We start from the raw sequence: 26111 nt of genomic DNA, 5'->3' as shown, positions 1-26111 counted from the left end.
TGGCTGCTGGAGTTTTGATGCTGTAATGTGAAACGGCGGGGGGAACGGGGGGGGACAATTCCCTTCTTTGTCTTTTCTCCACCCCTTCACCCCTCTCTCCTCTCTTTGGAGGACCCTCTCAGCGGCCAAGCTCATCATCTCCGTTTCTGTCTGCTTCCCCACGTCTGCCACCCATCTCGTTGTCCCAATGACTGGTTTTAACTCCCACCCAGTGGAGCATAACCGCTTTCAATTCATATCTCAATCTTTTCTCACCAACTGATGTCTCGTCTCATAATTTTCCCAATCCATAAGGTTTAAACATTCATTATTTTCTCTATTATCTAGCATATCCCATTCTCAAAAAAAAGCAAGCTCTCATGGATCCTTTTCCTCTGTCCTCAGTCTCCGGTGGTATCTGTTGGTTTTGCCAAGTTTCATCCCAACTTGGTGGTTGGAGGGACTTACTCAGGGCAGATCGTTCTGTGGGACAACCGCAGTCACCGACGGACCCCTGTCCAGAGGACACCTCTATCTGCTGCAGCACACACTGTAAGGCCCTTTTTACATAACATACCATTAAGTAAGTAATACCAAACTTTCCTACCAGTTATCACACTGAAAAGAAAAGTTATTAAGGAACAGTTCCCCTTTAATGATATTTATTTATTTTTTTTGTTAGAAAACAAAGTCTTAATACAGCACATCACAACCCAGTTAGATTGAGCGTCTATGCTAAAATTATGCCGGTTTCTACTGGGCCATTAGTTGGAAAGGTTAAACCGTAGAGTTCCCCTCCTTTTCTTACCATACTCCTAGGAAGAGCATGCAGTATATAACCTGGGTATAACCAGGTGCATTCCTCCTTTTAAAAAGCAAAGGAGCCATTTTGCCCCGAGTCTGGCTATGTAAAAAATTGTTAAAGGTGCATTATATAACCATATAATAAAATACATTATTATTTTATAAATATCAGGGGTAAGAAATATGTTGCCATTTTGAACAAACCAAGTCTAACTTGTAATTTTCTGTTGTAAAATTAGGAAAAAAATAAAATGTTTCATAAAGATGAAGCATTGATTTTTTTTTTTTTATTTGATGCCAATTTGATGTAAAATAAAAATGTGTTTCATATTGTTTAAAAATGCTTCTAAGAACTACAGAAATTGGTTCTTTATATCATTTAGACCTTTATTAAGAGCCATTGTAGAGGTTTAATAGAGACACGGGCAGTTCCAGGGCTGCAGTTTGCAGACTCTTGCTATTGTCTGTAAAGTATTGGCCTATAGGAATTGTATCAATAAAAGCTCAGCTTAGAAAATATACTAGGAAAAAAATTGAAATAAGAAAATAAAAGAAAAATTTTAAATAAATAAAATCTGAACTGAGTTTAGCCTAACCACTTGGCACAAGGACATCATGCAACCAGAATTTCTCTTATTCAGCTTTAATTTGTTGAAGAAATCTACAATGTTCTGTTAAAGACAACATCTATGTTAAGAAATGAAACAGGCATTTTTAAATATTAATAATAATATTGGTTAGAGTAAAAAAAAACAACAACAAAGCCAACCGTTTTGGAATGAAATTCTCTCTCATTTCATTTTACAAAGCGAACAAAAAACAAAAAAATACATGATAATTAAGAAAATTCTGTTTTACATTTTTTAATCATTTGAGAGACATAACCACACAAATCATTTACATAAACAACATTTCCTAAACCTACTGGAAACCCAAGAAAACTAGATGTTTTGAAACCTAAACCCATTTTTTTTTTTTTTATAGCAGAATGTTACATTTTCTAAATGTCATGTTTTGCATTTTAGGGAGACTGTGACGTGATAAGAAGAAAACAAATTGAAAGGATTACTCAGTTAACCTGTAGTGAACTCCCTAAACTTTGGCAGATCATCAATGCATGTATATAAGTAACATCTTCAAGCTCATGTCCTTGTCTAATCTTAGTTACCGATGCCATATATACCCGTATATCGCTACGTACCATCCACACTGTAGGTTTGAGGAGACCGCAGCCCTAGTCTTTTGCCGTTAAGTGTAGTCTGAAGTCTAGCTTACTAGCATGGTGCTGATTGCTGAATGGACCCTTTGTGCAGCCCAGCAGACAAATCAATTACTGCCCAGTAATGATATAATGGCTTCACACACTTGTGGATTTGAACAGCAGCACATGTTCCAAGCGTAAAGGGCTTGAAAAGCACCACTGCACTCTGACATGCAGCTGCCTGTCAGCCTTCTGTGCTTTTATTCCTTAAAGCAGCTCATTATGTCACGTGATTCGATTATAAACACTTTTAAAATTACTAAAGCCAATGCTTAAAACTATAGAAGATCAATGTTCCAAACATTTTTTGTATTCAGGAATTGTCTATTCAAAACAGATTTCTCAGGTAAAAAATTTTTTATTTTTTTAAGAATGTTATCTAATGTGTCTTTTTATTAAAGCATATTTTCTGTCTGATAAGTTGCACTGCAAACATATTATTTTCCCTTTCTGTTTCGTGACTGCGTGTTATGGGGTGTGTTTGATGGCAGCACCCCGTCTACTGTGTGAACGTGGTCGGCACCCAGAACGCCAACAACCTGATCAGCGTGTCGACAGATGGGAGGTTGTGTTCGTGGAGTCTGGATATGCTTTCTCAGCCTCAGGTAATGAAAAATTGTCCCTCATCAGACCATCGGTTTTGATGAGTTCCCCCCAACCTGCTAGGAGAGTTAAATGTTCAGACGTTTGTAGAAAAGGCTGTTTGTAAGAAAAGTTCTCTTGGATTTCTGTATGATAGATGCCTTAGAAGTCTTTATTAGTGCAAATTAACAAAAATAATGATACTCCTTTGTCTAGGAGACCATGGAGCTTGTGTACAATAAATCTAAGCCTGTTGCTGTGACTGGTATGGCTTTCCCCACGGGAGATGTCAACAACTATGTGGTGGGGAGCGAAGAGGGCACCGTGTACACTGCATCCAGACATGGAAGGTGGGGAAAACGCCTTGCATCTTTGTGCAAACCTGTGCTTAATTTACCTGTAACTATATGTGATGATAAGGCATCAACAGATAAATCACTGATTGAAGTTGGTGGATTTTTGCCATTTATAAACTCAAAAATCCCATCTTCTTTCCTGATCAGTAAACGCACTGCAAAAAAAGTGTTAGTAATTTGTGCAAATCACACTCTTCAGTGTGGAGGAAACGGGAAAAAGGATCTTTGTTAGCTTATTTTAGTGTCAGTAAGGAGCGGGAAGTTTAAGTCAGGTGGAGGCATTCATAGTGTAGGAAGTTATTTAAATGCTGCCAAAAGGTGAAGGTTTAATTTTTTAGTAAACATAGCAGAAACATTTAAAGCAGATATATGTTCTACAAGTTCTCGCAGAGATCAGTTTTAACAGTGTGTCCCTAATGGGCAGGAGGATCATGCTATGCTTTACTGTGAAGTCAAAAATACCCAAAGTGTAGACCACGTTTTTTGGTCAATACACCCAAGTATGTTTGAGCCTTTACAACTAATGCTCTGTAATCATGTGGTCTAAAAATGAACCCTTTTTACAACAAGTCAAAATATTTATGCAAAGAATTATTACTCCTTAAGGCTATTGTGGTTTATGTTGGTTGTTGGTGTCAGGAGGTCATGCCATTTTAGTGAAAAACACATGCACAGTTTAAGGTAGCCTCAAAATAAAGGAAACAAAGTGGTTTAGCTAAACATTTTTCTAGGAAGGTATATTTGATCTGTTTTTTGAAAAAAATGTATGAATCAGCAGAAAGAGAAACTTTTTGCATCTTTTTCTGTTGCTGTTTTATGCCTATATTACTCACTCAGAAATAAACCATCAGTAGCTTCTTTTCCATTAACCATCAAGTTGTGCAAATTATGATTAAGAAAATAAATTCTTTAAATGGTAACTGCGTAATTTTGAAAAATATGTTTTTATACTTCTATGAAGTATTTTTTTAGCCATGTTGAAATTCTTACATTTTGCAAAACGGCAATGGAAACACTTTTTTTCGCATCTCACGAGTCACGTGATCTGCAACCAGACCTTAATGCCTTGTAAAAAGACAATGAAGAAGAACGGATGTTGCTGGAGGATGATGGCGCCCACTAGATCCATGGCTGAAACATGCAAGTGTATCTCATGCGTTTACATACTGTATGCCGCTACCATGTTGTTTTCATGGATCCGTTTATCACAGATTTATGTTCTATTAGCAGAATATCTACATGTTTTTTCGCACATTTGTAATGGAAACCAAGCTATAGTGAAATAAATATTCTAGCCTTTTTACCAGGTTTAGGAAAAATGCAATTAAATATAATAAAAAATTTGAATTATGTGTTTCTTTTAATCTCCTCCAGTAAAGCGGGAATCTGTGAAATGTTCGAGGGCCACCAGGGGCCGGTGACTGGCATCAGCTGTCACAGCGCAGTGGGGACAGTGGACTTCTCCCACCTGTTTATTACATCTTCCTTCGACTGGACGGTCAAGCTCTGGAGCACCAAGGTACACCGTGTGTGAGTTCATGTATGCGTGTGAAGGAGGGAGGAAAAGGCAGAGGGAACAGATGTGTGGGGGGTTGATTGTGGCCTCTGAAAGGTTACATAGAGGGACTCCTGAGAGAATGAGGGGAGGGAGTTGAGTACATTGGATGAACAACTATTTGAAAATCAGTCTTTTTCTTGCTGTTTATGCGTGTCCGTGTGTATGTGTGTTGGAGTAAGGTCTGTACAACCTGTTGTTGTGTATGTATTAATCAGAAGCCAGAAACTGATAAATATGACCTGAATTTATCCTCTCAGAGGTCGTCCTTCTCCAAGACTCTGTCCCCAGAAACTCTCTTATGAAATATTCTCTTAATAACACTTAAATGTTGTCTTCATATTTATATAAAGATGTTAAGGAGAAAACCCAAAAGCACTTTTGGTTATTGCTCCCCGACAGTAACATAATTCATCACAAGGAGCTGTGCCCATTCTCTCATGTTTGCAACCAAAGACACGTTGAACCTTGCAGCTCCCCAGATCTACCATGGCTGCTTTTCTGAATATTCTCTTTTTAAGCCTCTCACTTCAGGTGTTTAAGTTTGTATTTTAAGTAGATAAACTAAACAAAGCTCGTTTAGATGTTCAAGGTTCAGGATATTGTTTTCTATATAACGTTTTTTCTTCACCTCTCCATAACTTCTTGTGAACCAATTGGCCTTTAGAAACAACTGTAATTATACTGTAATTACAGGTGGACTGATGACCACTAAGGTGAGCTGCTTTGGTTAGGATTTTATTTGGTGGATAAATGGACATGGGATGGAATCCAAATGCACACCATGCTTTTCAGATTTTTCAGATTAATAATGGTTAAATAAATTTTTAAAAGTTACTTTTCAGGTGTGCTCTTTGTTGGGGCACAACTTTTAATTTGAATACATTACAATGACATTTCAGCATGTAAAAAAAACTAAAATTATAACCAGATTTAAGAGGCTGTACAGGTTAGCTAGAGTCTGCACATGCTTTAGTACATATACATAACATGCATCTTGGTCTTTGTCACTTTTTACGTTCTTAGCATTTAATCTGATGGAGACGAAGAACTAGGTTTACTTCTGTGGTTCCTTGTGTGTTTGTCAAATACCCCTGACAGGATGCCGCCGGCGAGCACATTCAGAGAATCAAAGTCGGACAGACTCAAGAGGTGGGCTCTCCTCCTCTTGGCGCTTTAGAGTGACCTTGTCCACTCAGGGCATTTTCTCTCCCTTCAAACTAACGTGATGAGTTCCATTTGCCAGCATTTCGGTGGCAGTAAAATACAAACAGTCACTACTGCTGTCGGAGAAAGGCTGGCTGAGAGAAAAGTTGGTTAAAACACAGACAAGACATTTTTTATGCCTCAGAGGCTCAACTCTCAGTTTTCTGTTGATTTTATATGTTGCACAGATTTATGCATCAACAGAAGAGCAAAGCATTTGATTGCAGAAGTCAGCAGGAGGAATTAAACTAGAGATCCTAAATCAAACTGCTTAAAAAAAGCTTATGTAGATTCAAAAAGAAGACAGTTGAGAAAATCATCTTAAAGGAAACATCCAAAGTCTTAAAACGGCCTCCTGAAGATGATAAAAAGCATGATGAATTCACCATAATACCTACAGCCAGGCTCAGGATCTTTTTTTCAGCTTTCATACTTGGCAGCAACAGACCATAAAACATTATGATGAATTCTGGCTCATGTTTGCAGGCAGCCAGTCCATAAAGCCCTGCGACACATATTAAAACATTTCTGCGGATTTTCATCAGCAGAGTGTGTTATTTTTATTTTTTTTCGGGATTTGGGAATTCCCTTTCCTTTTAAGGCCACCGCAGGAATGTGTGCCTCTATCCCTTCCAACATAACCTATGTTTGTGTGTGGGCAGGCACTTACCTGGAGGTGTGAAGGTGTGAGACTACAGAGACACCGCACATGCCTCACATGCATATATATCTTAAGGAGGCGGTCTCTGCTGGGATGAAATCCCCTTGAGGTCAACCTTCAGTCCTCCTGCTATTCACACACACACAGGTCGCCGTTGAATTGTTTTCGTATTCGCTCACACGTTTGCCCTCACAGTTTAAAAAGGCCGTCGTACAGAAGCTTGCTAATGTTTTTACTCTCAGCGGTGCAAATATTGTGGTTAGTGGAAACGTTCTGAGCTGGGCCAGAGTTTGAAGATGTCGTGACAGCTGAGAGTGAGTTTATGATGGCGCATAACTTGAACCTTCTTGCTCTCTTGACCCCAAAGCCAGCATCTACTAAGTGATTGGATGAAGTATAATAATTCCTCTTCTGCTCCCTGAAGGAGTTAATTACAGGCCTGCATCACTGTCAGCTCAGGTGATTGGTGAGGAGTGTGGATAATGTCTGAGCTGAGTATCAGAAGGTGTCTTTGGAGATGAGATTATGGCAGAGGTCTGACCTGGTGTGCCCTTTTAATTGGGTGAAGGTGTCTCAGCTGCAGTCGTAAAACATTATATCAGTTTGGATTTTGATATGCACATTTAACCTGGGCAGTAATTAAAAGCAGGGGTGTTTTTTTTCTGGATCTCTATAAATAGCTGAGTAAAAAAAATTTTTCAGTTTATTTAAAAGAGCAGTCACTTTTCCAACATAATCCTTCCTAATATGGAGGGATAAATAATAAAATAAATCCAGATTTTTACAGGTATAATAATGTTATTTCTAAGTTTTACTTCCTGCAAAACAATTTGCAGAAACATAACAGTAGCTTTCAGGCCCTTAAACTAATATCAGCTGGTGAATTAGTCAGGCTCAGGTCGAGTCTGAGGTCAAGTACATGAAGTGTGTTGCCAAGCGACACTGAGGGGCGTGGCCAAATATGGTGATGATGGGAATGGGTTTAAGCACTGGTGCGATCAGGATGAGAGAATGTGGCGGGAAATTTAAGATGACCGATTAATCTAAGTACCTAAAATAAAAGCCATGTTGACTAATAGGAAATAAGTCCTCACATGAAAAACTGAAGTGCAATGCTTACATTTCCAAACCCACGCCATACCTGAACTTGGTGCTGTGACGTAGAAATGTAATGAGTTAGGAAAGATGTGTACCACTTTAAATAATAGATATGGGGGTGAAGATTCCCAGTCATCCAGGTCATAGTCATCCAACGAAGTTAAAAAACAAAATCAAAAAAGAAAAAACTGGACTTTGTTTTCCAAGTTTGAAGACATTCCGTAAAATTTCAAAAAAATATCCACTGGATTTGGTTTCCCATTCATCGGTTACCATTTGCATGTTTCCAAGCGATACAAGGCTTTGTCTATATAAGACTCAAACTCAGAGCCGGATCTATCAAAGGTTTGCGTGTATAAAAACGTGAGCTATTTCACTGCGCACGCTAAAAAAATGTACAAACTGATCTATCAACAGCGTGCTAAAAGGATTTGGTCTTTAAAACGTGCTAAATAGCGCCTCTTATCCATTTAGTACTTTTTCTGCAATGAATATGCAATATGGGGCGTTTACACACAAAAGTGCGTCTTGTGGGAGGAGAACATGTAAATATATTAATTTAGCACTCGCAAAGTGATTTATCAAACCTGAAAGCAATTTTGCTAACGGTATCTGACTCTATATTTAACATGTTTCAAAAGAAGGTGCAAATGGTCTGTATGCGTAATTGCGCACACATGGCAGCGGTTATTGTCGCAAGAAGGAGACATGGAAATGAAGCAAGGAGACGCAGAGAACGCATTTTATCACTCCGTGTGAATATTTTTGGAATGAACGAGGAAACGATCATCAAAACATATCGTTTATCCAGCATTGCCATTTTGGAGCTGTTGGGGGAACTCCGAATGGATTTGGAGCCAGCCACAAGGAGGACCCACGCAATACCAGATATCACAAAACTCCTTGCAACATTGCACTTTTTTGCATCTGGGTCATTCCAGCGTACGGTTGCAGCGAGAGCTGGGATCTCCCAATCTCGTTTTTCAGAAGTGCTGTCTGACGTTCTAAATGCCATGTCGCCCTGACGCCCTACCAGAGAACCCCGACCTACCCCTGCGCCTGTGGAGCAACATGCCAATGCTGCGGGGATGCGCACGCGCAGTAATCTCATCCACAGTCACTTCTTGTGAGCCATTTGGTATGTGCATTTTTCTACAGGCCAATACAAAACACCTGTTTTTTTTGTTTTTTTTTACTGCAGTGAAGTAGAAATTCAGCCACATACCACCCCTAAGGTGGTATGTGGCTGCTCTATAAGCCTGGAGCTTAATGCTAATCCAGACATTTTGAATTGAAAAAGCTTCCTGGATGGGAAGCAAAATGTCTACAAACTTGGAAAACAAACTCCAGTGTTTTTCAACTTTTTTTTTTTTATCTTGTTGGAATTTAGATAATAGAAAAATTAAACTGCATTAGCAGCAGTAAGAAGATACTTTAGAATTTATAAGGGTCTACATTAGAAAATCCACATTTTAACAGTAACATAGATCTGGTGTTTAATTCCTCTTTTACAGATTTACCCTTTTTAGTTTTAAACGCAATTTCTTAAATACAAGTTTAAGCTGACACACTAAATTAAAACAGCCTTTTTAAAAGTCACCTAAAAACATCTGAATAGCATTCCTTATTTCTTTGCCTCGGCTGCACTTCTTCAACCAATGTCACAAACAAAACCAGTCCCTGATTATTTGCCGCTACATAATTTCATAGAAAAAAATTTTCAACTTCACCGCTTTATTCTCTCCATGCGATGCCACTGTTAGACAACAACTCATTTCTACCGAATTAGATTTACCGGTCAGGCGTTTCACAATTATTGTCCACCTCGTTTGCATAGAGATACTATGTAGATCCACCACCCTCCCCGAGGATGAATGCACCTTTAGAGTACAAATTTGTTTGTTTATTATTTGTACAATTTTCTTCCTAATGTTACCAATCCCCCCCTTCCCGAATTTAGTCAGATTATGTTCAAATAAAACCAAATGAAGCCCTTGCTTTCCACATATGCTGAGGTTTATCAATATGACTCCATATCATATAAAAATGGCTATATGTGTAATCTGCAAAAGACTTCAGCTGGTATTATTTCATTGCTTGGTAAAGGAGATCAGCTGAACGAATTAGGCTAGAGATGACAATGGTTGTTGTGACAGTTGACTCTTTTCAAAAAGAGGGTTCATTTCAATTTCAAGCATTTTCTTATATTTTCCTTCCAATTCCAATTATTTTTAGCATATATATTCATGAAGCAGTACAGTGGAAACATTTTTAGTGCAAAAAATTTGGTTTATTAGTGTAGGAAGTGTTATTGCATAATTGACCCATTTCTAAAGTTGCACTATAAGCAATCCATACTATATGGATGCTGAAGGCAATCTTTTTTCTGGTAAAAAAAAAAAAAATCAAAATATAGGGACATTAATGATCTGAGAAATATCCTGGTTTCATGAGAAAGCGACTCCAAAGTACTGATAGGGAAGAAGTAATCTTGGATCATTTTACTACTGCAGTAAAAATGATCATTTGAATATTTTATGCTAGTGCCTTTTGATCTGAAGTGACAGTTTTTCCTTCCTACTTTTTTGATCACTGTAAATTAATGTTTTGAACAATCTGAAAAGTTGCTTTGTAGCTGCTTCTTGTTTATTTGTAATAACACAGCTCGCTGTAATACTGAAGCTCTCTGTTCAGGAACGGTTTTCTAGCTCAGGCGTGCATGGAGCCTCGTGGCCTACCATCACCGGGAAGATAATGACAACCAGGTACTTTCTGTGTGGCGCCACTTGGATTAAACCATGTTTTGAGATTAGTTTTGAAACTTCTCACGTTCTTTGGAAAAGGAGGGAAAATCCCACAACAATAGCTTAAACCGGAATCAGTTCTGTTGATTTCTTTAAGTCACGTATAATTTTCAGTTTATACCTGAATTAGGTGACAGATAGATTTTAGAAAAAGTGAGATGTGTTCAGATACAAGAGCTAGGATGACGAATATAGAAGGAGAATAAAACAAAGCTGATATGATAAGAACATAAACGGTCACCCTTTAACCTATCGACAAAAAAAAAATGATGCAGAGAAAAAGAAACAAATTCCCCTGCCATCAGACTGACTGGAAAACTATTTCAATCTAAGCTTGACATTAACTCGGTCGTTTATTGTAGGCTTTCTGGGTGCGTACATGTTGACTCCAAAACATTGGAGCAAGAAAGTGTAATGGGTGGAGAGGGGAGTGAAGAGGGGGATAAGAATGAGGAAGAGAGACAGATACTGTACATTCTTTTATTTCACTCCTCCAGCCAACCTGTCTCCTCTCCAGGACCCCTCCCACCCTTGTTGTCGGGAACACAGGTTTGGTTTTTAAGCCCCTGGAGTCCGCACTGTCAGTCTGAAAGATGGGGATTACACAGACAGTCGCACACATTCCAGCAGATTCTTCCACATTTTTTAACTTACAAATATAATTTATGATGGATGACAGCAGATGATCATTTCAGTCCATCAGGATGACTATCAAAACCAAAGCATAATGTATTCTTTTAATTATCCAGCTCTGTAGAGAAGGATGTATTTCCTGAAACATAAAACTATTTAGATACACCAAACGCATTTTAGAAAAAAGTATTTCTGTAAAAGGGCTGATTTAGTGCCTGAATGCCTGAGAAATGCCATGTTTCAGCACCACTGTCTGTTGGCATTTTAAATTTGGTTTTGCCACAGTTTTGTTCCTTTGATGTGTTTTGAAGATTTATTATTTTTGCAGTTGAATCAGATTCATCTATATCCAATTTTAATATGACCTAAATCTGGAAACCCCAATGCCATTGTGTCCTCATTACATTTAATATGTATTTAGGATTTTAAAGAAGTGACAGATGTTATTAATTTGTAGTGCTGTAGATTGTGTTTGTACTCAGCAGTAAATAAATACCAGTTGGACCGAGATGAAACATGATTTTCCTTGTTTTTTTCTTCAGTTCATACTAATTGATGTAAACCCAAATAAAATTCTGTCGTTAGTGTTTCAGTTTTGTCACATTTTTATCGCATTTTCTGCAGAAGCTTATTAAATTGGCAAAAATATTGTGGAGTAGAAGGTCAGAAACTTTCTGTGGAATGGATAGATGTGTCCTCCACTGTCTGTATATTATGACATGCAATGTGGTATTTGTCCACTAGAGGGCACTGCCAAGTTTCACATGCAAAGGTGAAACATCTCCCACCAAAACCAGGTGTGAAACTTCATTCTGAGTTTATATTAAAAGTGTAATATCAGCAGACCTGAATACTGAGATTATTGTTGCAGTTTTTCATGCAGTTTCATCAACAAACTTATTTCTGATAAATTAACCTATTTTGCGGCTGAAACGCCTCCATCCTTCTAGAGGCACCTCTTGACCTGTCCATCCCTCCTCCTTGTTGCATTTTCTATCTCTTTCCATCCTTCCGACAGCTGTTGTGTTAAGGTTACAGTACACCTTGTGAGGGCGGGTGGGGGGGGGCTTGCCTTTCATCTCTCACAGCGGTTTTTATGGTGCTCTGTGAATGTGCAAGGCTTTTTAATTAGGCTCTGCACCCAGACAGGCCCCAAGGCTGAGGCAGCGCCACTCTGTCTGAAGCTCACACACTCCCTCTCGCCATTCCTTTTTTACTCTGCATGTTTCTCTCTTTCTCTTTTTTTTCCATCCATCTCCAATGTGTCATCTCCTGTAGTCTCTCTGTTTTTGTTTTGTTGTTTTTTTTCGGTACAGTACTGTTTCACTCCCCGCTATCAAACACTCATCAACAGATTTCTTCTTATTCCTGCTGCTTTCTTTCAGCACAACAAGCCTCTGTACTCTTTTGAGGACAACGCCGACTATGTTTATGACGTCATGTGGTCACCTGTGCATCCCGCCATGTTTGCTGCTGTGGACGGCATGGGTCGCCTGGACCTATGGAACCTCAACAACGACACTGAGGTGTGTGCTTTTTTTCTCAGTGGGTGTATTTACTGGGTCATCCTGGTCCCTGCTGATGTGCGTGCCTCTGCGGTGTCCTCAGGGCCTTTAGCTGGGGCTCAGCCCGAACCGCACAACCAAACACCCAAACCTCCCTCTTCACACACAAACACACACGATTCAAGATCCCCCTGTAGGCGTTTCCCACAGCTCTCGCTTTAAATCTGACGGGGTGACATCTTCTCATCCTGGCTCCCATCCAGCCACCCCGCTAACATTTCTACAACCTCTGCCTAACGTTCAGACAACCTCAGAGACCATCTTCCTCCCACATTGTGTCCCATCAGAGGAGTGCACAGATGTGTCGGCGACCGCAAGCAGAGAGCCCCAGCCCTCAGTCCCATGAAAATAATAATGAAAAAAAGGAAAGTTCAGGCCAAGGGTTTAGTTTGGAAATGCTGTGGTGTTACAGTTATTTTGAGATGAGTGCATTTAAGGCCATTTGAGTGTTGGAATTCACTATAATGATGTGCAACGTTGAAGATCAAGAAAGGAACAGTGTCTAGTTGAACATTGCCTTTCTTATTGAAAATATTTATTTTTTATGTTTTTTATAGATTCTGCACTCACAGAAGTCAATCCTTTGATTTGATACCATTATTCCAATAAAAAAGCTCTTATCCCATGTGTAGAAATATTGTTTTTTAAAATGTATTACAGGAAAAAATACAAGTATCCTCACTAGAAACTTTACAATAAAAGTAACTAAAGCATTTATAATTAGCAATGCATTACTTTCCAAACATTAGATTCTAGCCGTATGCTATCAGTTGTTTATACAATTAATGCTTTTTCCATTCACTGAAGAGGGAAAAATTAGTTTGTCGATTTCAGAATAAGAATGATTCCATTTTCATAACTCCAGCAGTAATAGGGGGGGATAAAACACTCCATGCACGCTGTTACTGTTAAGTACAGTGGGTATGATGCTTATGATGAGTGAACTCAATCATGACATCGTTGTAATACCTGTAAATCTTGTTTGGATGGTTTAGAGAGTTTGTTCTAGAAGGAAGATTTGTTTGCTTCAACCTTAGGATAAGTTGTAGAAGAAGTGTTGATCCGTTTCCAAAAGAGCGCTTTACTAAGTATTAATGGCAGGATGGGAAATCATTTGATCCTTCTCCAACGCTGAGATTTTCCGGTACTGAATAAGGATGCTCTGTAAAGGTTAAATTTTCCTAAAATGTTTTGTTACAAAATAGTCTGTAATAAAAGGTGACTTTAAATGTTTTTGTTGTTAATATTTTAACCACAAGTGGTCAATCAATGTCCTCAGTGCTGTGCATACATTCTTTTCTAAGGTTTGCTATTAAGATAAAAGAAGTTTACATGTTCTGGTTTTCACAGCGTTAGGACGTGTTAGGTGGTGAACTTCAACAGACTTTTTGTTTCTTCTTTGGAAGAAACAGGCAAGCATTTTGTTTCCAGCTTGTCTCCTCGCTGCAGCTCTATGCTCTGTGGACCAGTGAGAATAACACAGTTATTTTCATCACATTTGCTCTAAAGCAAAAGCGTAACTGCAGCCATGATTCTGCGAAAAACCTTTCTTTCTTTCAAACCAGCAGACAACCTTTGATCATTCAGGTAAAGGTCCAGATAAAAGGATCCTCCGTTTTCCTTCCCTCTTGGTTTCCATGGACACGGCAGTGACTTCAACCTTAATGCAAGTCTGCGATGAGACAGATGCTCTCACTCCTATCAAATAATAAGCTCTCCCTCTTTTCTCATTTTCTCTACCATGTAAGACTCATGTCGTCTCACTTCAGCTCATATCTCTGTGCATCTTTAATGCCACCGCTGTGTGAGCAGCACTTCCTCTATCTGCTGCACATATTCCCATGGTTCCCTCAACAGCAGCCTTTTCACACACAGAGGAAGAGTTCATTATCGGGGGCTTAACTCGCCTAACAATGTGCTTTATGAGAAACATTTGCACAGACGAACGCTCACGCAAACGGATGTATGGAAAGCTCGCTCGCTCACACACAAGTCAGTCTGATAGCAACAGGCTTTCATTGTTGCCATCATATTAAAAACGCAGAGTCATAACAGCATTAACAGAGCAGCGTGGCGCGCCTGGTTCTCATTTCCACCACACGCACGCATGCAGGCAGTTTTAAAACCCTCCGTTCAAATCCGCTCCTGCAGAGGAAGGGAAGCTAGTGGGCTAATGGCAGTCAGTCTGTGGTTAAGCTCTGCTTAAAATGCGCAGGAGCTGCGCGAGGAGACGCGATGCCAAGGCCCCTGTCTCCACTGGTGACATGTGTCAGACTCGCCTGCCACATGTCAGGAACAGTTTATGGAAAAGCTGCAGATGGTTTTGGGTTTTCAAAGGTGCAACATGAGCACTAAAGACAGAAATCAAGATTCAGCTCAGCTCATGCCAACAAACATGTAGAAGTTATTTCAGAATAAAAAGCCTCGTCTGTGTCCAGTTAAATAAAAGCTGTAAATTTGCTTCCAGTACTTTCAAATGAAGCCACCCTGTTCTTGTGGTAAATTGTCTCTGTAATCTCATAATGTAATCCTCTAATTTTTCAATAAACATTAGGACATGTTGCAATTAGGGTCACTAAATAAAATGTGGTAATTCTTCAAGAGGCTTGTCATAAGTATTTTTTGCTGCATACTGTTTCAGAATAAAAGACATTTCGTGCATAAAATGTTCTTGTCCCTTTCAGGTATTCACTTTAAAATAACACTGCTTCTGAGGTATTACCATCATCAATAAGTCAATATTAGTAAGCCTCATGTTATCACCCAGAATAAGGAAACATTTCATATTTGTTTGGCATTGACAGGTTGGGTTCTTTTGTGATCTTGTTGCTTTATCCATGCAGATAGAATCTGACTGATGATTTTAACAAAAACTCAGTAAATGGGAGTTTTACTAAAAGTCTTTTACTGAAGATTCAATGAGATAAAGTGATGAGTTCACAGTTGAAATCGAAACGGAAGCTAATATTGTGTTCAAGCACAGTTGGACTTCTTATGTGTAGAAATGTGTCACCAAAAAGGCTGATAAATTGTTACATATTCTTATAATTCCCCTTTTGTCCTTTCATTCTTTCTTTTTTCCCTCTTCTTTCACTTTTTCATTTTAAAACATTCTTTCCTTCCTCTTTTCCTCAATTCCTGTTCTTCCTTCTTTAGATCCTTTCTTTATTTCCTGTTTCTTCTGTTACATCTGTGATTACTGTTGCTGGACCTCAAAGCGAGACAGATTATGAAAGCATGTCTTAAAAGTTTTTTTTATAAAAAGGTTGGAGCAGGGAGTGGTGGCAGGGAGCTCGTCCACTTGATTAGATGGAGTTAATCAGGACCCCAAGGAGACCAAACAGGACAGAATTGTCCACCACAAACTGGCAGCATGGTGCTGAGACAACCATGCTTTTCAAACAGAGGAATGATGAGCTGATGGAATGCAGGTGTCTTAAGGCTGGTTTATGCTCAGAAACAAGGTCATCAGCGTGTTTGTCGCAGTTAACACAGCTATGCCCCCGCCCCTTCCACAGACATTCTAGTGCAACTCTCCGAAGTTGTAGGTGACCGCAGACAGTGCCACAGACAGGAGCTCTCTGATTTGTTAAATCTACATCCGCTCTCCACGATGCATATTTCCTGTTTGGTACCTTACCGGCTTGTTCTGTTTTTATGACCGCCATTGGGGAAAAACGACTAGTGAAGATGGACTAGCTAGAAGAACGAGGTGCACAAGAACGCTGGGACCCTTTTGCCACCTGGATCCCCGCTCTTTTTTGCCCTCATCTCCCTCCGTTGTCGCATAAAACTTGCCCCCTGCGTTTTCCGATTTCCTCACCGCCTCGGCCGTATCTAGACCCACAGCTACAGTACTTTGTGATTGTCCCTCATGCTTTGTGGCATGGAATAACATAGTGCAGACTACGCTTCAAAATTGGGCATAAATCAAAAATATCTGCGTCATACCTGCGACAAGCTCACTGCAACACACTGCTGCGGGAGTATAACCAGCCCTTCAGTCCACAGCACCACAGTGCAACATGCCACACCCCCTGCCAAAACACTGCTCTGCTGAAAAAAAAAGAGCAACAGATCCACAAACCAAACCACATCTTTATTAATTCTAAATGTTCCTCCTTGTATCCTTTTTTTGTTTTGTTTTTTCTTTTATTGCATTGAGTCTCCCTTCCTTTCCTCTATCTTGTTTTCCTTCTTCCTCAATGTGTGGGGGCTTTCCAGGTTCCACATTAGAAGCATGGAGCACTGCAGAAATTTTTCATGAATTAAAAATTTTCCATAGTTCTAAAGTCTATAGACGACTTACCTCTCTAGGACGTTGAGTCTGGACACGAACTCATCTCATGCTACAGCATGCAGACACTTTGTCAGCGCTGATGAAGTTTTCTTTACCTGAAAAGGCTGCTTTCTGATAATTTCAGCAACTTTTTTATCGTAACCTGTATTTTTTGCTTCCAAGATGCTCAAATACCACTTAGCATGGGCCAAGGAAAAAAGACAAACTTATGTCACAACAAAATGTTAGTTTTTGCTTGTGCAACACTACCCAGTACCTCTTACACCATTCATCCCAATACACTCACACTATACAAAATAGAAGCACATCTTAGGGATGTTAAGATATCAAGATACTGTATGTTTCTACTCAAACAAAGAACTGTGTAAGAGCTTCTTAAAACAAGACAGGTGTGATCAGTGTCTTCTGATGGACACCTCCTTGTTGTGAAGTTTTTTTACCTGCACAAATTGAAGTATAATATAGCTCTGATGGAAAATGGAAGTTATGGACAATTTAATAAGTCTTCAAAATGTATTTATTTTATTTTTTTTACCTTCTAGGTTCCAACTGCCAGCGTGACTATTGAGGGAGCCTCTGCTCTGAACCGGGTCCGTTGGTCGTCAGGAGGGAAGGAGGTGGCCGTGGGCGACTCAGAGGGTAGAGTTTGGATCTACGATACGGGAGAGGTGCGTAAAATAACCCTGTAAAAGTTCAGATGATTGCAGTTTGATTCATAGGGCTTCTGCTCTTGTGAAAAAAAATTAGCTCCTGTTCTACTCTTGTTTACGCATGTTAATATTAATCTGAGAATAATAGTTTGATTCACTTTGACCCAATCAAGACCTAATTACAGCAAAGGCGCAAAAAGCATAAAGAAACCAAAATAATGGCAAAAAAATAAAACAGCTGCACCATATTAATACTAATGAACAAAAGCTGACAGAGTTTTTTGCTGTCTGTAATCTAATTATTGGTGTTAGTAAGACAAATGGCAGGGATTTCTCACTCTAGCATTGTTACTTAAAAAAAATGATAAATTACTTATATTGGCGGCCTAGTGGTTAGGGCACAGGGCTTGGAATCCTGAGGTTGTAAGTCCGGAACCCACTCCCACCGACTGCCACTCTGGGTCTCTGAGCAAGACCCTTAACCCCCGATTGCTCCCTGGGGGCTGCACAGTGGCAGCCCACCGCTCCCTAAAGGGGATGGATTAAATGCAGAGTTAATTTCTCCGTTGTGAGATTTAAAAAAAGTTCAATTTCTATTATATGAAGATTTTAAAGATTGTTTTACGTTCCTTGAAAGTTTTACCGCCACAGAGCAGCCTAACTCTTTAGCTCCAGCCTGCATGTCCTTATTGCCTGAAGATTATTTTAGCCTAGCTGCTCGGCTAAGTTTAGCATTCTTTTTTGTGTGGTAAACTGGGGGGGAGTTTAGCAGAGCCGGTGGCCTCAGCACTGGCTTGATGGTAACGAAGAGGCATCAATAAAACTGAGTGAAGCTGAAAGGTTTTATGGGTCCTGTAAGCTGGGGGTTTGGTGTGTGTGTGTGTGTGTGTGTGTGTGTGTGTGTGTGTGGTAATGGGAGTATTTACTTTACTGTAAACTTGCCCATGGAGCTAAAACTGGGAAGAGAGTAAAAGAAAAAAAAAAAGTATCTCTGGGAATAACAGCAAGTCTGGAGACTTTTACAGGAAGGGAAAAAATACCAACAAATTTCCATTTCAGTTTCATTTTACTCTAAGCATTTTATTTTAAGCATATTTACCATCAGGGTTATCTATTAAAACTTTACAAGTGTTGCCCTGTGTGGAAAATCCGAGTCACTGGGTAAAACTCAGTCCCTGCTGTCCTGTAGAGCTCAGAGCCGTGAAACAGTTTCTGGATCTCTTGGTTTTGCAAACTAAAGCTTCGTTAAGCAAAAAACTCTCGTTGTCACGCTGCTGTTGCTGACGTCACTCATCAGCATTATGGACCCCCCCTTCAGCTGTGGCCACATTTGTACAACCAAGCCATGCAAACGGCTTGCAGACATCTTGGGTGGTGGCTGCGGCTTTTGTCCCACCAAAGAGGCAAACGAGGCTCAGCTGGACCCTGTAGCCCATGTAGAGGATTTTTCATTTCAGACATTGGGGCTCCTGGGACTGTAGAACTCAACAATATTATTGGATGTCTTTAAATTTGTGTTATTTTTGTTGACCCCTGCCCTTGCATTAATATTAAATTTTCACTCAAATTAAATGGATGAATTGCTTTCCAAAAAAGTTAAAAAAACAATCCACTGGACTTTGTTTCCAAGTGTGTAGACGTTTCGCTTTCCATCCAGGAATCCAAAATGTCACCTCAATGTATATTGCATTTTCACTCAGAATATGTCAAATATATTAAGTTACCTGTCTGTTTTATCTTTAGGGTGACATAAGTGATCAGACGCGCTTCATCTATTTTCTTTAAATGTTTAATATAACTTTTTTTTTCTTATTTTCTTGTTGTTTTTTTATAGTGTTTGTTTTTTTTTTAAAAAGTCTGATTATTTTTGTCTTCTTTGGATACATCTTTACTGTTTTCCATTGTAGTTAGATAATACTCTTTTTGTAAAAATTTTTAAATGAGCTAATGATATTCTCGCCTTTATAACCTCCTGTAGAGGCAAAAGCATAAAACTAGGTTTCAATTAACAATAATATGCTTAAAATTTTGTATTTACCTTCATTCAGATGTCTGCAACTGTGTAATATCCCTTAGAGTCTCTCTGTGTTTACATTTTAGCCTTTTATTTATTTCTTAGGCTATTTGTTAGCTTTTTTCCCCCCACGATTTTGCTGAACGGCTCACAATCAAAACCAAACTGAGATGAAATTTGATTAGACTTTTTTTAAAGGTGTTGTTTTCACAGTCAGATCATCCATTTTCTCACCGTTGGAAACAGTGTACAGCGACAGATAGACAGCATGGGAGCAGCACATCGAGCAAACAGGAGAAGCCTTTGAACTTTTATTAATGATGTTTTGTAATAATATCAGTGCTCATCTGCAGGATCAGTGCAAAGATTTTGGATGTGTTGCAAGGCAGGGAGAAACAAACACGTGTAGTTGCACTGAGCGCTGCAGCGTGTCACCTGCTGTGTCCATGTGGACGTTTTCCAGACCTTCTACCAGGTGGTCGGCTGGTTAAGCTCTGCAGCTATTCACACTGGACAGCATCAGTGAGAAAACTGGCATAAGCAGGATTTTTTTTTAGTTTTTTTTTTATTATGGTTGTTATTGCCACATGTTAACAGAGAGACATATGCTAACATTAATACCAAGAGCTACACTAGAAATGTTGCTTGCATCATATAAATTAGCTTTGCTTGTTACAAAGAAACCAGGCTGTTTTTTCTCATATGAGTAATGCAGTAAGTAATGCATAAATGACATCTCACATAAATGACATCAGATTCCAAACCAACTTGGTCAAAATATGGTATATTTTTTGTTCCATTACAAATAGAAATCAGGCTTAATTACTATTTCATTGGTAAAGAATTCAGCTGAAACGGACCGCATGAAGTAGACCTAAACACCTAAAAAGCAACACATCTTATGAAGAAATCCTGCTGACCAAAATGAAGACATCTATCTCAGCTTTGGCACAATTCATCTTGATTTTCCACCTAAACACCTGTTAAAAATCATTTGTAGACTGATTAGAAAAAAACAAAACGAATTCATGTTACTGCAACTACGGGTGAATGATATTGCCAAAATTATTCACAATATATATTTCTTAATTTTGGTTTATATATCATTCAAATATTGATATAAGGTACATTAAAGCCTCATAGAAAATGCCAAGTAAGCTCACAACAGACAGGAATTATCATCCAAAGTCCATGAATCTCCTCCAATATAACATTTTTGAAATTAAAACAATCTGCTCAAATTGTTCAGTCCACAGCTACTTGCAGTTACTTTTCAGTTTCTTTAAAATTGCCTCCTTCATTTTTTCATGATTGACTTCCAAATGTTCAAGAAGACAAACACACATAAGCCTGAAAGACTATATTTACAAATGACCATAATAAATGAGCAAAAAAGCTAAAAAGTAATAACTAGCCCTGAAAATAAAGAATGAAGGTCCCCAAGTTATTCACAAAATTCTAACTTTTGATGAGCACAAATTAAAGCTATGGCAGTGCTTTAAAATTAGTATTTCTTAAGATTTCTCCCCGTCTCTTACCTTGTTCTGTTTTTTTAAAGAAAGCCTTGGGTTTTTTTTTGTTTTTTTCAATGGCACTGCAAATGTTAACACCAGCAANTTTTTTCAATGGCACTGCAAATGTTAACACCAGCAATGTTTCTTTATTCGTTTATTCCCCTGTCACACCTTGACGATTTAGACCAGCCTACGCCTGATGTACGGAAAATCTTGTAAAAACGCTGGCATATGTTGGATAAGTTATGAGCACACTGAAGCACGCTGAAACAAGCTGGCACACGTCTTCATACGGCAAGTACATTGAGCAGGCTCAAAATTTCCCGACATATGCCACCATATGCCATATGTGGGCCATAAGTTAAAGGTTAGTTATTTGATTGTCGACATACGTTAAGTTTAAGTTACTAAAAAGTCGTGGTGTCTAGCTTATCCAAAACCTATGAGTAAATTGTGCATAACTGATGCGTAACTTCAAGAACTTATCTCCAATGCATATCAACATATTTGACGTGTTCCAGGCGACCGATGAACGTGTTTCTAACTTACAGCTCCTGTATAATGGCGTATTGACAGCGTTTTGGTATAAAAGGGGGTTCACAGGAAGAAACTGTCAGTTCTCCTCCAGACTGTATCCCTAGGGGGAGCAAGAAGGTGAGTGGGATGGATGCTCCCTGCGTTCACGCTGATGACCACGACCAACAAACTTCCTAGCAGACATGACCCTGAATCTGCTGCGACTGCAAATCTTCTTTCTTTCGTTTTCTTTTTGCTTTTTATTTCTTCTGGGTTTTTTTTGGCAGGCGGTCAACAGCAGCTAGGTTAATATGAATCAATCAAAGGAATCTTTTAATGCAGACTGGGCGCCTCTGGGTGCATTGCTGCCCCCCCTCAGGACACAAGCTTTTGACTTTTCATAGACATTACGCTGCCCTGTGTTATGCATAAGTTAGGCTGTCATTGGACATAAGTTCTGGACTCATTATGAATACGCTATGTATACGCCTAAATTTGAAAAAATATATAGAAAGTTCAGTCTATGTCAGTGTTTTAGAACATTCTGGGACGTCAGGCATACACTGTCTAAATCGGCAAGGTGTGACAGGGCCATAACCCAGCAAAAATCAGCTCAGTCAAGACTAAATCAATCAATTCACACATCAAGCCTGAGCTGAGCTCTCCTCTTATTCCAAGGCTGCACTCGGCTATTCTCCCCTGACTGAAACTTGAAGCTTTGCGAACCAGCAAGCATTTTTCGTTCATGAGATGGTAAACTGGGAGAAATCTTGTCTGTTTCTCGTTTTGTAGCTAAACCTTTCCGCTTGGCAGTTGAGCAACCCAGTACAGCTGCAGACCGCCGCTCCCTGTCTGTGGCGTACAACATTACTCATGTACCCAATGTGCTCAAATCGCCTGGTCTAGGAACATCAGTCAGTACCCAACACTATAACTATAAACTGCACTGTATATTGAAATACTAAAAATGTTTTTGATGTCATGTCACTACTATTAAATAATTTTATATCCCAAATATATATTGATATTGAATTGTTTTCCAGCCCTAACAACAACATGTTACTAAAGGGCATCATATTAATGGTTCAAAATGGCGGTGGTCTGGAAAACCTCCTCAAGATGGAACCAGGAATTCTGCTCTCAGCGAAAAAATATCTAGCCATCGTGTCTTAAGCTAAAGAGCGCTGGGGTTACGCAACAGGTCAATTATCTAAAGCACACCAGCAGCCCCACCTCTGAATGGCTTAACAAATCCATCCTGTACAGATAGGGCCAGGTTGGTTAAGATAGTTAAAACCAGGTGTTGATAACCTGAAACATCTAATTGTGACTCCTAATTAAAGCTCAAAAAGTAAAAAATAACCTTTGAGAGCATTCTAGATTGGTTTAATTTCAACTATGGAGAAGACTGGTAATTTGAGTTATCCAACAGACAGTCATGCTTTACGATCTACTCTGTCTGCACACAACAACCTTTTTCTCATAATGAGACTCTAAAATAGGAGAAATCTTTGGGGACGTCTTTTGCAACGTTCAGGTCATCCAGATCTTGGATATTAAGTTATGTCATCATCACGTTATCTGTACAGTGTAACTCTCCCAGCATTAAACTAACTCATACACTTGTATCTTTACAGCTCTCCGTGGTCCACCCTGAAGACTGGACACACTTTGCCCGGACGCTGGCAGAGATCCGCGCTAACCGAGCCGATGGTGAGGAGGAGGGCCCTATGGAGCTGGCTTCATAGAAAAGGACTCCAAAACCAGAAGTGACTGGAGAGCAGAGAGCTGGTGGAATTCAGTCGGCATCCCTGTAGCATGTGATCTTCATTCAGTTTTTCTTTTCTCCTCTTTCATGCACATCTTCATGTGTGCTCAGAGCAAAGCGGAGCTTTTATTTAAAACTCTTTTTAAGTGACCTCTATTTCTCTGTCATTATTGACTGATTTATTTATTGACTTCAGGTGGTGTGTTGCTTGCATCTTGTGAGCCTACAGTATAGAGAGGCAGTATTATAGCCTTATGAAAATATGTGTACTGCAACAAAGCTTTGCACAGCTTTAACAATAAAGCCAGACTATAAAGTTTTGTCATGTACTGTTTACAAATATAACTATCAAATTTACATTCAGCTTTTTTCCCCCTTGATTTAAATCTGCATGATAAACATGTCTAATGTTCTTTATTTCAGTCAGCTGTGATAAACTGTGACAAGAGTTTTACTGTAACTCAGAGCAATCGCTGTGAAACCTGCTATGTTTGCTAATAAAGCATAACTAACAAACCTCTGCTTTGCTTTTTATTAGCAGCTGTCATGATTCTGTGTCATGATTCTGCACTTGTTGGTTCCGTTTTAGTTTTCTTTTTTATTCATATTTTTGGTGTTTTCTAGTTTTATTGGTCTAATTCCCATTTTGTGTTGTTTTCTGGATGTATTTGAGTTATGTATATCTAGGTTGCCCTCTGTTGCCTCCTTTTCCCTAGCTTTCCTTTGTCCACACCTGCTCCCAATCTGCTGAACACCTTCTGTTCAGTCACTGTTTGCTGGTTCCTCGCTGTCATTTCTTTGCACTTCATGTGAGTTTTCCCTGATGGCTTTTGGTTTTTCTGTGTGTTGTTTTTTGTGGATTTTTGCTTGATTTGACACCTTTTTGGATATTAAATTGCAAGTAACCACCTCAGCCTTCATCTCTGCATTTGGGTCCTTCAAACCTCCATCCAACCTGACAAGCAGCATCAAGCAAGAATTGATACAACCAGCTTACATTTAGCACCTGATCTTCAGAAGGTTTGCGTGTCTTAAAACAAGGGCCTTTTTTTGGATTTGGTTTATACAGTCAACCAAAACAAAAAAGAAACTAGGGGTTAAATCGTGCACTTAACCTGTCACAATTACAGTTACAAGCTCCTTTTTTTTGTACAGTGGGCTGACAGGAAAGGGGGCACGAGAGAGGGGTAGACACATGTGGCAAAGGACCACAGGTCAAATTCGATCCCAGGTCGGCCACGTCAAAGACTTAAGGCCGTACATCGGTCGTGCACGCTAACCCCTGCGCTATTTAATCTTAATAATTGTTAGTTAAATTAATTTCTTTTACTTTTGTTTGCAGCTCTTTTAGATAGTCTACCTTTGCACAGTCAGGAGGAGATGCAATTGCTCAATTTGATAAGTGAAACCAAACCACTTGGGTTCACCCGCAAGTACTGCAAAAATAAAATTGTACGTGCAAGTTAGGGCCCTTCATCTAAAATATTTGACGTTTAGGCCCTCGATTTATAGGCCAGGATTTTTATTTTCTTTTACCATACATGTAGTTGTCCAAGGCTCTATTAAACATATTTCTACCTGTCAGATATTTCGACATTTTTGTGAAACTACATCAAACTCTTTGCTGTACTTTATTGCAGCTATATGTTGTAGAACAACACAAAGGATTTGATTGTAAAATGGAAATCTACATGTATGCAGCACACCTTATGTAATACCCCATTATGCTTTGACTTGGACTGCAGACCTTCTGTTCAATAATTTTTCCGTTTTTATTTGCAAAATATTTCAGCATGAGTCTCTTAATCATTTCACTATAACTCAGGTTATATTTAGGATATCTTTTTTATACAAGGTGAACCCCATTGCCTTTATTTAGCCCCACTCTCCTTCTCCTTCTATAAGCCTGCCTGCTATCCCTGCGAAAGAGAAGCATCTCCAAACTATGACAATGCGATCACCGATGAGTTTAACTTTTGTTATATTTGACCAGAACACCAAACCTTAAACAGGACTTCTTAGGACCAAGAGCTTTCTTCTTGCTACTCTTCCATAAATACCTGATTCATACAGATTCCTCAACCTCAGATATCAATCTCTTCTTCTTTTCTTTACTTACTATTTCGCCTTTCTGGCTGCTTCTTTAGTTAATTATCTCCTTGTTTTTAGGCAGCTTGGACAAAAACCTGTAAGGTGTTCAAAGCTTAGGAATATTATTTTATAACAAAACTGTGTTTCAGCAAGATATGCTGTGTTTCTGAGATGAAATTTGGAAATCCAAATCATGCATAATTTTCTATCATTCTCAGACAAATTCACTTGGTTACTACTGTTGAAGTTTGTAATTGATCTGTCACGCAAAATTGTAAAGTTCATAGGATAAAAATCCTTTTTTTAGCTTTAATTCTCAATTTCTGTCACATAGAAAATGCTGTGTTTTAGTTAGAGGTGCATGGTCAGGTCTGTGCAAAAGCCTTGAATCACCTCTTGTTTCTTTATGCTTTTGTCCAAAGGAGCCAGATGTTGATGTAATCTGTTGAATGAATCTTGATTGCGTTTTTTTGGCTCTTATTTGATATTTCTTTGGACTTTGGCTGCTTTTGACTCCATTTTAGTTCTAGTTCAGATGGAATGTATGAGCAGACTTTTCTATACTACTTTGTGTTACGAACCGGTAGTCTGTCTATGAGAGTTTAGAAGTGCTTGAAGGTCTCTGGACATTTTGCAGATAGGTGTCACTTTTAGTTATTGCAGAACAGAACATTTTGCAGCTTTTTGAAAGGAATTTGTACCAAAAGGTTTAATATAGAATAAATTAAACCAAATCAGTTTTATATATATATAT

The 26111-nt window shown here is 39.0% G+C and overlaps 1 protein-coding gene across 4 annotated transcripts in view; it reads left to right on the top strand.

Annotated features, from left to right (window-relative positions):
• dync1i1 (dynein, cytoplasmic 1, intermediate chain 1) overlaps positions 1-23849 on the top strand; it is a 78752-nt gene extending 54903 nt beyond the window's left edge. For all 4 annotated transcript variants that reach the window (XM_015376443.1, XM_015376442.1, XM_015376441.1 and 1 more), the window contains 7 exons: positions 385-531; positions 2536-2649; positions 2843-2976; positions 4357-4501; positions 12325-12465; positions 17347-17472; positions 23136-23849. In XM_015376443.1, the coding sequence (XP_015231929.1) occupies positions 385-531; positions 2536-2649; positions 2843-2976; positions 4357-4501; positions 12325-12465; positions 17347-17472; positions 23136-23246 (918 nt within the window). In that variant the 3' untranslated portion in view covers positions 23247-23849. The remainder of the gene's footprint in view (positions 1-384; positions 532-2535; positions 2650-2842; positions 2977-4356; positions 4502-12324; positions 12466-17346; positions 17473-23135) is intronic.
• The last annotated feature ends 2262 nt before the right edge of the window (positions 23850-26111 follow it).

The sequence above is a fragment of the Cyprinodon variegatus genome, unplaced genomic scaffold, assembly GCF_000732505.1.
Source record: "Cyprinodon variegatus isolate N-32 unplaced genomic scaffold, C_variegatus-1.0 Scaffold135, whole genome shotgun sequence".
Taxonomy (NCBI): Eukaryota; Metazoa; Chordata; class Actinopteri; order Cyprinodontiformes; family Cyprinodontidae; genus Cyprinodon; species Cyprinodon variegatus.
This window is presented reverse-complemented; position numbering and strand designations above follow the sequence as displayed.